The sequence below is a fragment of the Carassius carassius genome, chromosome 40 (genome assembly GCF_963082965.1).
Source record: "Carassius carassius chromosome 40, fCarCar2.1, whole genome shotgun sequence".
Lineage (NCBI taxonomy): Eukaryota > Metazoa > Chordata > Actinopteri > Cypriniformes > Cyprinidae > Carassius > Carassius carassius.
In genome coordinates this window covers 24,633,842-24,648,697 of record NC_081794.1, presented here as the reverse complement: position 1 = coordinate 24,648,697, position 14,856 = coordinate 24,633,842, and the positions used below count along the sequence as shown (strand labels likewise).

Genomic DNA, 14,856 nt, shown 5'->3' with positions numbered 1-14,856 from the left:
ATTTGCAACTACATGTCAGCTAGCAGTTAGTAGAGTATTCGTAGACTATCTGCTTAATATCTTCTTACACTTTCTTTGTCAACTTATTCAACTAATCCTAAAACTACCCTTACAGTCTACTCTGAGAGTTAGTAGACATGTAGTTGTAAATAATGAGATTTAGTGGTTGCACTTTATTTTACAGTATGCGTACTTAAATGTACTTAGTGTACAGTACTTACAGTGTATTTATCTAAGAAAGTTCTGATAATACAAGGTAACTACATGGGGTAGGGTTAGGTTTAGGGGTAGGATCAGGGTTAGTACCTGCGTAGTTATTACATAGTTGTTGTAATTACTATAATAAGTACATAGTATGTACATGAGACACAGGACTGTAAAATAAAGTGCTACCGATTTAGTTGATATGTAATTGACATTTATTTACAAAGTTATTTATAGTTAGTAGAATGTCTAAAGTAGACTATCAAAATCAGGTGTAACCGAATTAATTATACATTTAGCATCATTCATTTATTATGAAGCTGTATATAGTAGTTCTACTGGAACATACAGTATGAAAAAAAGTGAACTGAGTGCTATTACTCACTTATTCGTTAATCAGAGTTTCTTGTTAGTTGATAGTAGTTGCTCAAGTGTTAATAGTGCATTAGCCATTTGTTCTAATAATATATGTAACAAATGCTATAATGAATCATTTTAAAACATTTTACACCTTAACAGTATTTTTAAAAAAAAAACATTTTAATGTGTATTATCCTAATGGAACTTGGGTTAAGACAAATATTGTTCTTATTGTAAAAACCTACTCATGCTGGACCCAATAAATGTAGCTGGGCTTGTAGAGGAAAAAGTTGTTGATATAGTGCTGGTATCTGAAAGAGGGAATTATAATTAATATTATAATTAAATTATATATTAAATTAAAAAACAATATAAAAGTTTTGAATTAAAAAAGTAATAAAGAATAATAGTACCTGTGCAGTATCCTGAACACCAAAGTGAATGTGGCTTGATAAGTTCATAGACATAGTAATCGCCTGGGCAGGCTTTGACTCGGATGGGTGTTGATTTGAATTCACAGCAGCCATAATGGCTGCCTCCACACACTTCTATGGTCACCACTCCATCTTCTATCTGAGGATGAGGACCATTGAGCCACAGACCGCTATATGTGTTACAGCTGCCTTCAGCAACACAGCTCTCTTGCATTCGAATGCCCATTCCATTGTAAAAAAGTCGATACCAGCCGTTCCAGGAGAAGTTTTCATCACAAATGTAAAGTCCAGTTTCATTTGAAGCTCTCCAGGGACGATCCAGAGTTTCATAGTTGTAACAAGGATCATTACTGATGTTGTTGAAAGCAACTGATATGGAGAGAGAGAAAAAAAAGGTTGTTAGTGAAATCACTCTGTATTTATTTGGTTTTCTTATTTAGTGTAGCTTAATTAGGGCGCTTTTTTTCTAGATTTTCTTTTCCTGTTAGTTAGATTAGTGGGTTCCTCCTCCTTTAGCTAGGTTGGGGAGTTTGGTTTTGTTTATTTCTTTTTTTTTCGGCACCACTCTAGTTCCTTTTCCCTAATTCAAAGTGTATATTTTTTCTTTATTAGTTTTTCTTTATTTTTCCATGTGCAATGTAAATTGCCCACACACGCTACTTTGTGGCTCTGGTTTCGGGCTAATAAAAAAATTAACGCTATTCTAAAGGTTTCCTTGGTTCATTCTGCTTATCCTTTTACCCAGATTAAAGTGTAGCACTCTGTTCCCTAGATCCTTTTAAGGGTCGTAAAAATGCTGTATTACAGGGTCATTTATAAAACATTGTGCATAATCATGACATCTCATGGCTGTGTGTGTGTGTCTTGTCTAGCTGGTTAAAGCATCCATGATCCATATAAAAACTGAACATTGTTACTACCTGTACATATTATACAAATGTATTGGAATATCAAAGTAGAGCTGTAACAAAGTGTAAATATTTCATATAGGGGATTAATAAAGTCATCCATAAAGAACACACAAGTTAAAACTGCACCTGCACAGTACGTAGGAGCAGGGATTGACATGTCAGGTTTGACGAGTTTATAGACGTAGTAATCTCCTGGACAGGCTTTGATTTCAATGGAGGTGGATTTATAACTGCCACACTGGCGGCTGTTCCACCACCACCACCACCAAGCCCAAGATGACGACCCCAAGACTTTACGGGTCACCACCCCATCCTCAGGTTTTGGATGAGAGCCATTGAGATAAAGTCCAACTTCACCACCACATCCTGTGAAACTCGCACACCACTCAGACAGCTGAGCACTTTCTCCATTCAAATACAGTCGATACCAACCACTCCATTGAACAAATCTGTCATCATTGTAATAATACTGGTTGTTCTTGCGCAAGTCTCTCCAGTCGTCAACAAGAACACTGTAACCAGAGCATGGTTCAGAGCTGGGAGTTGGGGCTTTTATGAGAAAAGGGTAAAGAGAGAGAGAAAAAAAGGGAGAAATGTATTTATTTTTCATAATAAAGTCATTAAATCTGGGGATGGTGGTATGTACATTTTAAATTATTTTATCCAGAAATTTTCCCTAGACACAAATCGAATCAAACCCCTATTGCATTATAAAGATCTGCTTATACATTCAAAAATAGATCAATAATAGACATAGCAAATTACATTCTGCAATGGTCTATGGCATGATTAATTATAATAAACAAAAAAATGAACATACAATTTAAGAGCTTACCTGCACAGTAGGTCCCATAGCAGAAATTTGGTTGAACAAACTCATAGACATAGTAATTTCCTGGGCAGGCTTTGACTTTAATGGGATTGGATTGGAAAAAGCAGCAGTCACTGTCCCAGTGACCACAGATATTTCGGGTGACCACTCCATCCTCGACTTGTGGATGTTGACCATTTAGCCATAGTGGGGCGTGAGTGCTACAGCTATACTTATCAACACATGTTTCTGGCATCTGACCGCTCTGGCCGCCAATGAAGAGACGATACCACCCAACCCAGGTGACATAAGCATCACACAATAAGTTGGAAGAATAATGATTGCTAGTGGACCGCCAAGAATCATCAAGCACAGTGTAGTTATAGCAGGGGTCAAAAGGTATAGCGTCTTCTGTGGAAACATTAGCAATATAAATGTATCATTGTTAAACCAAGTAACAACATTTATTTTACCTACATTTACCTGACATTTACCTACAAATGGAGGTTCATTAAAACATTTTGTCTACTTAACTTGAACATTTTCTTGTTGAGCTACCTGTTACAGATTGAATTTATACATACTGTAGCCAAAATAATTGTAAATTAGAGCATTTTCTTTTAAATGACTTGAGCTTAGTTTACACAGAGAACAATTTTTATTACCCAAGCGCATTCATTTGGACTACATATTCATTCAATATAAAATAGCAAGAATATATTTCATTAAAAAAGATATATAGAAAAAAAAAAACATTTCTAGAACATGAGTGACACAGTAATAATAATAAAAAATACAATAAAAAAATTACCTGGGGTTGTAACAGACAAAGTACTGGATTCTGTGGGTGGAATTATCACCGTTGTTTCAGATGTTGTTGTAGATGCAAGCTTGGTAACATCTGTAAAGTAAAAAATAATTTTAAATGTCAATAATTTTATAACCTAAAATATGAATGACCAAAGCATGTTAAAAAAAAAAAAAAACACCAACCTGCACAGTAAGATGCACATAATTTTGGCCTGACAAATTCATACACATAATAGTTTCCTGGACAAGCTTTGACTTGTATTGGATGAGATTTGTAACCACAGCCATCATTCCAAGTGGAACCACACACTTGCCGTGTGACCACTCCATCTTCCAGCTGTGGGTGAGGGCCGTTGAGCCACAATGGGTAAGGAGTGCCACACATGCCATAACCAACACTTGACTCTGGCATTTGGACACTCTGACCATTGTAAAAGAGCCTGTACCAGCCGTTCCAGTTGACATTATAATCACACATGTAATTGTTGTAATAATTGTCTGTGGCTCTCCAAGGGTCATCCAGACTGGTGTAGTCATAGCAGGGATCAGTATTTGGAGTGTTAAATAAAACTATAGTGAAAAAATAAAGAGTAAATGCATTTAAGATGTTTAAATCCATTTCGAATCAACATCAGTTGAAAAAAACAGTTGAAAAAAACAATGTAGTTTTTAATAAAAGGTGACAATGCAATTAATTGTATGACTGTACCTGCACAATATACAGGCACTGGGATAGATGGTTTTGGCCTTAAAAGTCTGTAGACATAATAATTTTCAGGACAAGCTTTGACTTGGATGGGGTTGGAAGTGTAGGAACTGCACTGGTCATTAACAGAGCCATATATTTCACGAGTAACAACTCCATCTTCTGGCTGAGGATGAGGGTCACCAAGCCACAGAGAACTAAAACCTCCACATGACATTTGACTGAAACACCACTCAGGCATCTGTGCACTCGAACCATTAATGAAGAGTCGATACCAGCCATGCCATTCAACACGCGTGTCATCATGTCCAGACATATACCAGAGTGTGCTTCTCCAGTAATTGTCAAGAATGTTGTAGTTATAACATGGGTCATAATCTATATTGATTTCAGAGAGAGACACAGAGAGAGAAAACATACATTATAAAATATCAACAAAATTAGGAAAGAGCAAGCAGTTTCATTGTTCTATTTATTAGTCAAACACCCCTACTTTTGAGTGGGCAAATTTTGGCCCAGAACCAGGACATCTGTACATCTGGACACAAAACTAACTAAATAAAAAAAAACTAGAAAACCATAATCTAGAAAACGATACTGATCCACTACTGATCAAAATGTTCAACTATCCCCTGAAAGTGTCATTTATCCCCTGAAAATTTAATTGTCACACTTAACGCTTTGAAGAACATGCTTTTCATGACTACTTGTAAACTAGTCTCATTGTACTAATGACAATTTTGAGTTTTGACTATATAAACGTACTCAAAGTCATGCTGAATCCAGGACTGGTAGCTGGACTTGCAGTGGAAACCAGAGATATTGTGCTGACATCTAAAAAGAGGAAATGAAACATATTACTGAAATAATTTTTAAAAGTGTTAAAATAAGCTATTAATTAATATGAAAACATATTACCTGTACAATACCCTGAACACCCATATACTGGTTGATTCACAAGTTCATAAACATAGTAGTCGCCTGGGCAAGCTTTAACTCTGATGGGTGTTTTCATCCAATTATAGCTTGAATACCATGTTCTTGTACAGACCTCCATGATCACCACTCCATCCTCTACCTGAGGGTGAGGACTAGCGAGCGACAGACTGTGATCGGTGTTACAGCTGCCTGCATTAACACAACTCTCTGGCATTCGGATGTTCGCTCCATTGTAAAAAAGTCTGTACCAGCCGTTCCAAGAGAACAATTCATCACAAATGTAAAATCCGGTTTCATTTGTAGCTCTCCAGGGACGATCCAGAGATTCATAGTTGTAACAAGGATCATTACTGATGCTGTTGAATGCAACTGATATGGAGAGAAAGGCTGTTTGTGAAATCACTGATTGACTGTTAAAAGTGTCAGCTTATTAAAATAAGACTTCAGGTCTCATTGCTGTGTCTCTTAGAATATACAGAATTCATGAAATTGAAATTAAAAGTTAAAAAGCTGACCCATACCAAAATATACACACAGAGAATAATCATGAACAGTAATCTATAGAAAGCAGTACACAAGTACCTGCACAGTATGTTGGCCTAGGGATTGACACATCAGGTTTGTCAAGTTTATAGACATAATAATATCCTGGACAGGCTTTGACTTGAATGGGGGTAGATCTAAAATAACCACATTGGTTGGAGTTCCACAACAAGCTTGAAGATCCCAAGACTTCACGGGTCACCACCCCATCGTCAGGTTTTGGATGAGAGCCATTGAGATAAAGTCCAACTTCACCACCACATCTTGGGAGTGTCACACACCACTCAGACAGCTGAGCACTTTCTCCATTCAAATACAGTCGATACCAACCACTCCATTCAACAGCAGTGTCATCATGGTCATATGACTGGCTGTTCTGACGCAGGTCTCTCCAATCGTCATCAAGAATATTATAATCAGAGCATGGGTCAGAGCTGGGAGTTGTGACTTTTGAGAAACAAAATATGAAATAGTGAAGGGATGGGTTTTGGCTATATTCATGTATGTATGTTTGTGTGTATTTGATATACATATATATATATATATATATATGTGTGTGTGTGTGTAAAGACCTCTAACACTGGCTTGCTCTATTCTTTTTTTATTCTATCCGTTTTGTTTTTATTTATTATATTATTTAAAAGCCCATGCTATGTGTACTGTGTTAACCTGACTGAGACTTGTTATAGCACTTATATTTCATTGCTCTTTTTGTTGTTTTTGATTACTTCCACTGTCCTTATTTGTAAGTCGCTTTGGATAAGTGTCTGCTAAATGAATAAAGGTAAATGTGAATTATATTATATATATTACACACACACACACACACACACATATATATATATATATATATATGTGTGTGTGTGTGTGTGTGTGTGTGTGTGTGTGTGTGTGTGTGTGTGTAAAAATATGGCATTATGAGTTGAACAATAAAAATATATATATTTTTCTGTAACAACAGCAAATCTTTTTGAAAGTAAAACATTATTCAAATATATAAGGTTATTGTTTGCTAATTGTTTAGATGTTTAATTATCCTTTGCTATTGTTAGTTTAAAAACATTATGTCGGAGGACAGAAAACATTAAATTACCAGTTGGGGTGGTGTGTGGCGTGACATCTATAGAAGTGATATTCGTCAGTTCTGTAAAGTTTTGGATGAATATTAGTTAAATACAAAAACACACTTTTACAAGTTTGAATGTAAATATATTTACCTGCGCAGTATGCCACATGGCAGAACACTGGGTTCATGAACTCATACACATAATAATTGCCTGGGCAGGCTTTCACTTTCATAGGATTAAACTCATAATTGCAGCAGTCATTGTTCCAGTGGCCACAGACATGACGGGTGACCACACCATCCTCAACTCGTGGATGGTGACCATTTAGCCACAGTGGGGCAACAGTGCCACAGCTAAACTGATTAACACATGTTTCTGGCATCCGAGCATCCTGGCCTGCAATGAAAAGACGATACCATCCATCCCAATTAACACTAGCATCACAATTGTATGAATAGTGATTGTCTGTTGCTCTCCAAGGATCATCCAGGGCTCTGTAGTTGTAGCAGGGGTCAGTGCGGAAAGCCTCTGTAACAAATAACAAACACACAAGATGTTTAAGTGTAAAGATTTTGTAAACCTACAATACATTTCAGTACAGTGCATGTTAATTCAGTAAAATGAAATATGCATGCATAAATATTGTGTAGCTAAACATTAAAATTTAGCAAAGAAACAAATACTGCATTTGCAAATTTGTCTTAACACAAATGGTGTGTTGACAGACTGTACTGAATGTCATTTCCTGTCAAAATGTCAACAGTGAGTAGAGGGCATAACATACTACATTACCAGCCAAAGTTGTCTCTGGAGTGAAAGTAGGAATGCTGATGCTATTGTTCCTAACATCTGTAAAACCAAATTAAATTATTGCCAAAATTATAACAGCCAAAAAAAAAAAAAAAAAAAAGCAACATGTATTTACTTCAACAGTACACAAAAAAGCAAACTTATACATGTAATGCATAACATGGGTGAATGCAGATATGTTTACCTGCACAGTAGGTCCCATAGCAGAAACTTGGTCTAACAAACTCGTAGACATAGTAATTGTCTGGGCAGGCTTTCACTCTAATGGGATTTGACTGGAACCCACAGCAGTTATTCCACCAGTGACCGCAGACATCTCGGGTCACCACTCCATCCTCAATTCGTGGGTGTGGACCGTTTAGCCAAAGTGGGGCATGAGTGCCACAGCTTAGCCGATCAACACATGTGTCTGGCATCTGAACGCTTTGGCCGTAAATGAAGAGACGATACCAGCCCACCCAGTTGACATAAGCGTCACACATTAAATTGAAGGAATATCGATTGTCTGTGGCTCTCCAGGGATCATCCAGCACAGTGTAGCTATTGCAGGGGTCAAAGTGGAGGGCTGTGAAAACATATTTGAAAATAAATATTAATTCATATAAAAAAAAAAGAAAAAAAATATACTCTTGTGGTGTGAAATCACCCTAGAAATGGCAAATTGTAAAGCTGCTATTTATTGAGAAGAAAAAAAAGCAGCCAATGAGCTTACCTGAAAATAAAACCTAATTACACAACATTCTTTAGTTAGGAGTTCAATACCTGTGTCTGTGACAGACGGAGTAGTGGATTCTGGGAGTATAACTGCAACTGTTGTTGTAGGTGGTGTTGTAGATGTTGGGCTGCTGAGGCTTGAGACATCTGGTACCGGGAAAAATTTTTGTTTTACATCAAAGTCCATCATTTTCAAACATAACTAAAAAGAATAAAAACTCCAGACCAAAGCATGTACATGATGAAGATGTGTTTACCTGCACAGTAAGATGAACAAAATTGTGGCCTGACAAACTCATACACATAATAGTCTCCAGGACAAGCTTTGACTCGTATTGGATGAGATTTGTAACCACAGCAGTCATTCAATGTGGAAACGCACACTTGCCGAGTAATCACTCCATCTTCCAGCTGTGGGTGAGGGCCGTTGAGCCACAGTGGTTTGTCTGTGCCACACATGCCAGAACCAACACATGAATCTGGCATCAGGACACTCTGACCATTGTAGAAGAGCCTGTACCAGCCGTTCCAGTTGAGATTATAATCACATATATTAGTGATATAATTATTGTCAGTGGCTCGCCAAGGCTCGTCGACACTGGTGTAATCGTAGCAGGGATCAATATTTGGAGTGTTGAATGGAACTATTGTCAAAATATAAAGAGTGTGTTATAGGTATTGTGGATGAAGCATGTTCAAGACTACATGATTTATACCATTTACAGTAGCATTAATAGTTCTGTAAAAAAAAAAAAAAATATGAAAGGTGACTATATTTCTGTAAATGATGAAGGAGAATAACTACCTGCACAATATACAGGCAATGGGATCGATGGCTTTGGACTTTTAAGTTTGTAGACATAATAATTTCCAGGACAGGCTTTGACTTGGATTGGGTCAGATCTGTAGTAACTGCACTGGTCATTGACAGAGCCGTAGACTTCATAAGTAACAACTCCATCTTCTGGCTGAGGATGAGGGCCATCAAGCCACAGAGAACTAAAACCTCCACATGACATATGACTGAAACACCACTCAGGCATCTGAGCACTCGAACCATTAATGAAGAGTCGATACCAGCCATGCCATTCAACTAGAGTGTCATCATGTCCAGACATATATCCAGATTGATACCAGTAATTGAGTGTGCTTCTCCAGTATTCATCAAGAATGTTGTAATTGTAGCATGGGTCAAAATCTGTGTCAATGGCAGCTGAAGAGATCAAAAGAAAGAAGTCATATGTCTTTTCAAATCCTGACATTTTGGGCTCACTCAAGGTTCTTTTAAACAGAGTAGAATTGTTCTTTTTTTTTTGCCTAAATATCATATTTTTTTCCATTTACTGTAGTACTGCCGTTCTACAGAAGATAGATACATGTTTCCTAGAAGACAAAATAAGTTAAATATATCTTATGATCTTCAAATTCAAAAGCTTTTAATGCATGGGGTTTCCTTCTGGAGCATCAGTGAATGTCTGAACCTTCTGCAATAGCTGTATATGACTCCCTTGGTTGTCCTCAGTGTGAAAACATGGATCTTAAAATCATAGTCATTGTTGGAAAGGGTTCAAATACACACAAATGCTGGAAAACCAAAGAATTTGTGGGACCTGAAGGATTTGTCTGTAGAACAGCGGATAGTTTAAATGTTCAGGACAAACAAGGGATTCGTGAACAGCTATCACAAAAAAAACAAACAAAAAAAAAAAACAGATGTGGATCATTTATGTGACAACACAATATTAAAAATCAAGGGGCTGTAAACTTTTGAACAGGGTCATTTTTATAAATGCAACTATTATTTTCTCTTGTGGACTAAAATATTTTGTGAAAACTCTTATTCTGGTCAGTACTAAATGAACAATAACCTGCATTATGTATGATCCATCTTATTTTGGTAAAATAACATTTTGCAGGTTCTGAAAGGGGGAGGTAACCTTTTGACCTCAACTCTATATATGAACATTTGACAAACTCTTGGTATTTTCTCTTGAATCGAAAAAGGCTAGTTCACCCGAGGCGCTATTATTATAATGATTTCTGTATTAGAGACTATTCTACACTTTTATAAAATTACATATTTTATATAAATATGAACTAAAATACAGCTGTAAACATAACTGTCACACAAATTTCAAACGGATTTTGGCTGGCTTCCAAATTTCATCCGGGAGAGGGGGGGGGAGTGCTTGTGGGGTTCTACATTATGAAATATTATCATTCATCTGGGTCATTGTCATTATTGCCATAGTTGTGGTCTGAACTTTTAACCTGTTAGGAGTTTGAACAATTTTTTTCTTAGTTCAAAAGAATCAACACTGAAATTTCTAGTTCTATAGAACATAAACATATTTTGAGATACACCTCACCTGTTTTTGTCCATAAAATGTAAAAGGTACAAAAATTAATTGACGTTCCACATAATAAAGAATGAAATGAGGGTGAGTAAATGATTGACAGTTTAAAGAAAAATTTTTTTTCAATTTCTGCTATTCATTATTTAATTATCAACCTACACATGGAAAGGCTGGATCCACTAATCGTAGATGGACTTGAAGTGGAAGTTGTCAGGGATATTGTGCTGATATCTAAAAAGAAAAAAAATCATTTTAATTAAATTTGTTAACTAATTTTTATTAAAGAATTTTTTTTTTTAAAAGCTAAAAAACCAGTACCTGTGCAGTATCCTGAACACCCATACTGTTGATTGACAAGTTCATAGACATAGTAATCGCCCGGGCAAGCTTTGACTCTGATGGGTGTTGATTGGAAAGAGCAGCAGTCATACAATGTGCTTGCACAGACCTCCATGATCACCACTTCATCCTCTATCTGAGGGTGAGAACCATTGAGCCACAGACTGTAATCTGTGTTACAGCTGCCTGCGTTCACACAGTGCTCTGGCATTCGGATGTCCATTCCATCGTAGAAAAGTCTGTACCAGCCGTTCCAGGAGAAATATTCATCACAAACGTAAAGTCCAGTTTCCTCTGTGACTCTCCAGGGACGATCCAGAGATTCATAGTTGTAACAAGGATCATTGCTGCCAAACGCAACTGTCATGAGGAAAAAGGTTGTTAGTGAAAGAACAATGTGTGAAAGCGGTGTTCATTCTATACTGAGTTAGTTAAATTTGTTTTGAGTGTTCCTCTAATGTTATACAGTGCATTACTGCAGTTCAAAGGTTTGTCAAGTGGGCTTTTAAGAAATTGATACTTTTAATCAGCAAGGATGCATTCAATTAAAAAATAGCAAAAAAGACATTCATAATGAAACAAACAATAAATTATGCTCTTTTGTTAATCTATCTTAAGAAAAAATAAAATAAAAAAAGCTTCACCGATGCCACAGAAATATTAAATTAAGCATCACAACAGTTTTCAGCATTGATAAAAAGAAATGTTCTTTGCAGCAAATCAGCATATTAGAATGATTTCTGTAGGATCATGTGATACTGGAGACTGGTCACAGGAATAAATAACATTTTTAAACATTAAAATAGAAAACAGTTCATTTGTAATAATATTTCACAGTACAACTGTATTTTTTATCAAATAAATGCAGCTTTGATAATCTTAGAGACTTCTTTCAAAACATAAAAAAATCTTTTGAATGGTCGTGTACATATATAATTTCATACATGTCATACAAAACTTTACTTTCTTTACACACACACACACACACACACACACACATATATAGAAAATGTGTATATTTTACACATTGAACTGAATAAAATGAGTTATGACCAAATGTTCATCAATTTCGTTACTTATTCAGTAAATGTGGATTAAAAACACTGATGGAAAAAAACAAATAAAATATTGATAAGAGAGTAGAAATTAAGCCATTTTATAATCAAAACATAATATGTTCTAAGCAGGTCAAAGTATTCTTACAAGAAGCGAATGACTCTACATGATGAGTGAAAGCATTAACCTTTTCTAAATGAAGATATTCTGGGAACTAATGATCTTTTATCATTTCTTTGAGATGTGCAGTACATTAAATTTTTACATTCCACATTTTATAGGCACTTTTGTATGTAATACAGTATATCCTAAGTTTGACAGACAATTATTATTATTTATATAATAGTTTTTTTTTTGTTTTTTTTTGCAGTGCAAATGCAGATTTCTAAAAAGCAGTAAATTATGGCAAATTGTTTGGAACACTTTTTACATTGTTATTAAAAGTGATAAATTGAAAGAAGAAATGATCAAGAATCATTATAAATCACAATAATAATAATAATAATAATAATTTGAATGAAACTATTACCGTTAATCAACAGGAGTTGTGACGCACACAGTGAGATTAGAAACCTCATTGTGGCAAACTGCTCCTGGGGATGCCAAAGTGTCAAAGTGATCTGTAAAGAAAAATGTGCATAAGTAAATAAACATGCACATATTTATGTATTTAATTATGTAAATAACTACACAAAGCGGGTAAAATAAGTATTGAACACATCACCATTTTTTTCAGTAAATATAAGGTGCTGATTTTCACCAGATGTCGGTAACAAACCAAGTAATCCATACAAACAAAGAAAAATAAACAGATAAGTTTAGATATTAAGTTATGTAATAAACTGGAATGACACAGGGACGGCAGAAGTATTGAAGTATTGAGAGCTTCAAGACACCTCCTGAATGGAGAAACTAGTGGCATTCATTGCTCAGGTGTGATTTTGGCTCCTTCTTCCACATGAACGGTCTTTAAATCTTGAAGGTCCTCTTCTTTGAACTCTGATCTGTAGTTCTTTCCATAGATCTTCTATCGGATTCAAGTCAGATAATTGGCTGGGCCATTCTGGCAGCTTTATTTTCATTCTCTGAAACCAATTGAGAGTTTACTTGGCTGTGTTTGTGATTATTGTCTTGCTGAAATTTCCACTTTTGTTTCTTCTTAATCCTGGTTGGTCTTGGGACTGAACCAGCTAATGTTAATTTCCACTGACAGGGGGCAGGATTGCTTTCTGGGTCAATATCATCAGAGTGCCTTTCAACCCTGACATTACTAAAAAAAAATGTGGTTGTAATTACCCATTCGCTTTATGTCATTTCATAACTATTAGACACTTGAGTGAATACTATAGAAACATGGATAATTATGAGCCATTATTCGTAGCATAATGCATAAGGTGTCCAACCTGTCATGGGAATAGGCCTATATTTTACTGTTCTATACATTTTCACTTCAAAATTAAGATGCAAATTATTTTTTCTGAAAGGTATGTTGTGCCTTTTGCTAAACGGGGTTATTTGTTTTCATTCAAATTATAAATACATAAAATATTTTATGTAAACCATGTGTTTTTAAAGAAACTCATACAATTTGCACATGTATGTATTATTTATTTTTTTCTTATTTGGATAAAACTGATATTTAAATGCATTTTGTATGATCCCTCTTATTTTTGTAAAATACAATTTTGCAGGTTTTGAAAGGGGGATGTAAACTTTTGACCTTGGTTTTTTTTTTAATGCATTTTTTGGTATGTTATTGCCCCCACACCAAGCTATTGAACACACTTGATTATATGGAAATGATTAATTTTTTTTTTTTTAAATATGCACATGACGGGATGGACACAATGCAGAACACACAAAGCATGACAGAACATGACAATGAAACATTTAACTTCGAAAAAAATTATATAATAATAATAATAAATAATATAATTATATCCTCAATCACATAATGTGTACGCAAGTAAGCAAACTCACATTAAGAAAATGTGTCAATTGAAAAGTCACACATTAACCATTGAAATTCCCGCCACTGAAGACACAAAAAAAATCTGCTGTCCTGATGTTACTCAAGAGACAAACTCTTCATTTTTCTTAAATAAAAATATATTTTTTATAACCAAATAATCAATACACTCAAATAGATTCATCTTTTATTTAAACAAATATTAATAGGATATATTTTCATTTTATTTTATGATTTGATAATATTCTATGCATCCTCTTACACACACACAATAATCAAGAAAAATCTAAGTAAATGCTTTTTACTAAGCCTAATATAATTTACCCTTACAGTCATTCTGTTAAATTATCATCGAAAAGGAGTTATGTGTGTACAGGACACCAAAAGGCACCCTGAAATTGACCCTTCTAATTACTGATACATTTCAGCTGGTGTCTTGTCATTCAATGCCTCTTTGCGCCTCCCTTTCTTCACATTCTATACTATTTCCCCTGTGTCATTTTATTTATTACACATAACTTAATTTCAGAATTTATTTATTTTTTCTTTGCAAGTATGGATTACTTGGGTTGTTACCGACCTCTTGTGAAAATGTCATGTCAACAGCACCTTTAGAAATATATTTACTGAGAAAAATGGTGACACTGTTCAATACTTATTTTACCCGCTGTACAAACTAACAAACAATACATGCACACTCAATAGTATTTGGAGATTCGAGATAAATATAATGTGTAAATATCTTTGCACTTTAGGACAAAATATCAAGTGGCGTTTTTAGGAAATACAAGTAGAGTAGAATTTGAAATATGAAGTAATACATATT

At 35.2% G+C, this 14,856-nt stretch overlaps 2 protein-coding genes across 2 annotated transcripts; both read right to left on the bottom strand.

The window, feature by feature from the left end:
• Positions 1 to 1,948: 1,948 nt before the first annotated feature.
• Positions 1,949 to 8,077, bottom strand: LOC132121891 (uncharacterized). The gene is made up of 10 exons (XM_059531626.1): positions 7,780 to 8,077; positions 6,936 to 7,313; positions 5,758 to 6,165; positions 5,155 to 5,544; positions 5,002 to 5,070; positions 4,240 to 4,614; positions 3,718 to 4,100; positions 3,532 to 3,610; positions 2,036 to 2,458; positions 1,949 to 1,959 (listed from the first exon to the last, which is right to left on the bottom strand). Exons 1-10 carry the CDS (start codon positions 8,075 to 8,077, stop codon positions 1,949 to 1,951), a joined length of 2,814 nt encoding a protein of 937 aa, XP_059387609.1.
• A 2,718-nt stretch (positions 8,078 to 10,795) lies between these two features.
• Positions 10,796 to 11,372, bottom strand: LOC132121890 (pancreatic secretory granule membrane major glycoprotein GP2-like). Its single transcript, XM_059531625.1, has 2 exons — positions 10,985 to 11,372; positions 10,796 to 10,897 (listed from the first exon to the last, which is right to left on the bottom strand). The coding sequence occupies exons 1-2, from the start codon at positions 11,370 to 11,372 to the stop codon at positions 10,806 to 10,808; spliced, it is 480 nt and encodes a 159-aa protein (XP_059387608.1). The 3' UTR covers positions 10,796 to 10,805.
• Positions 11,373 to 14,856: the final 3,484 nt, after the last annotated feature.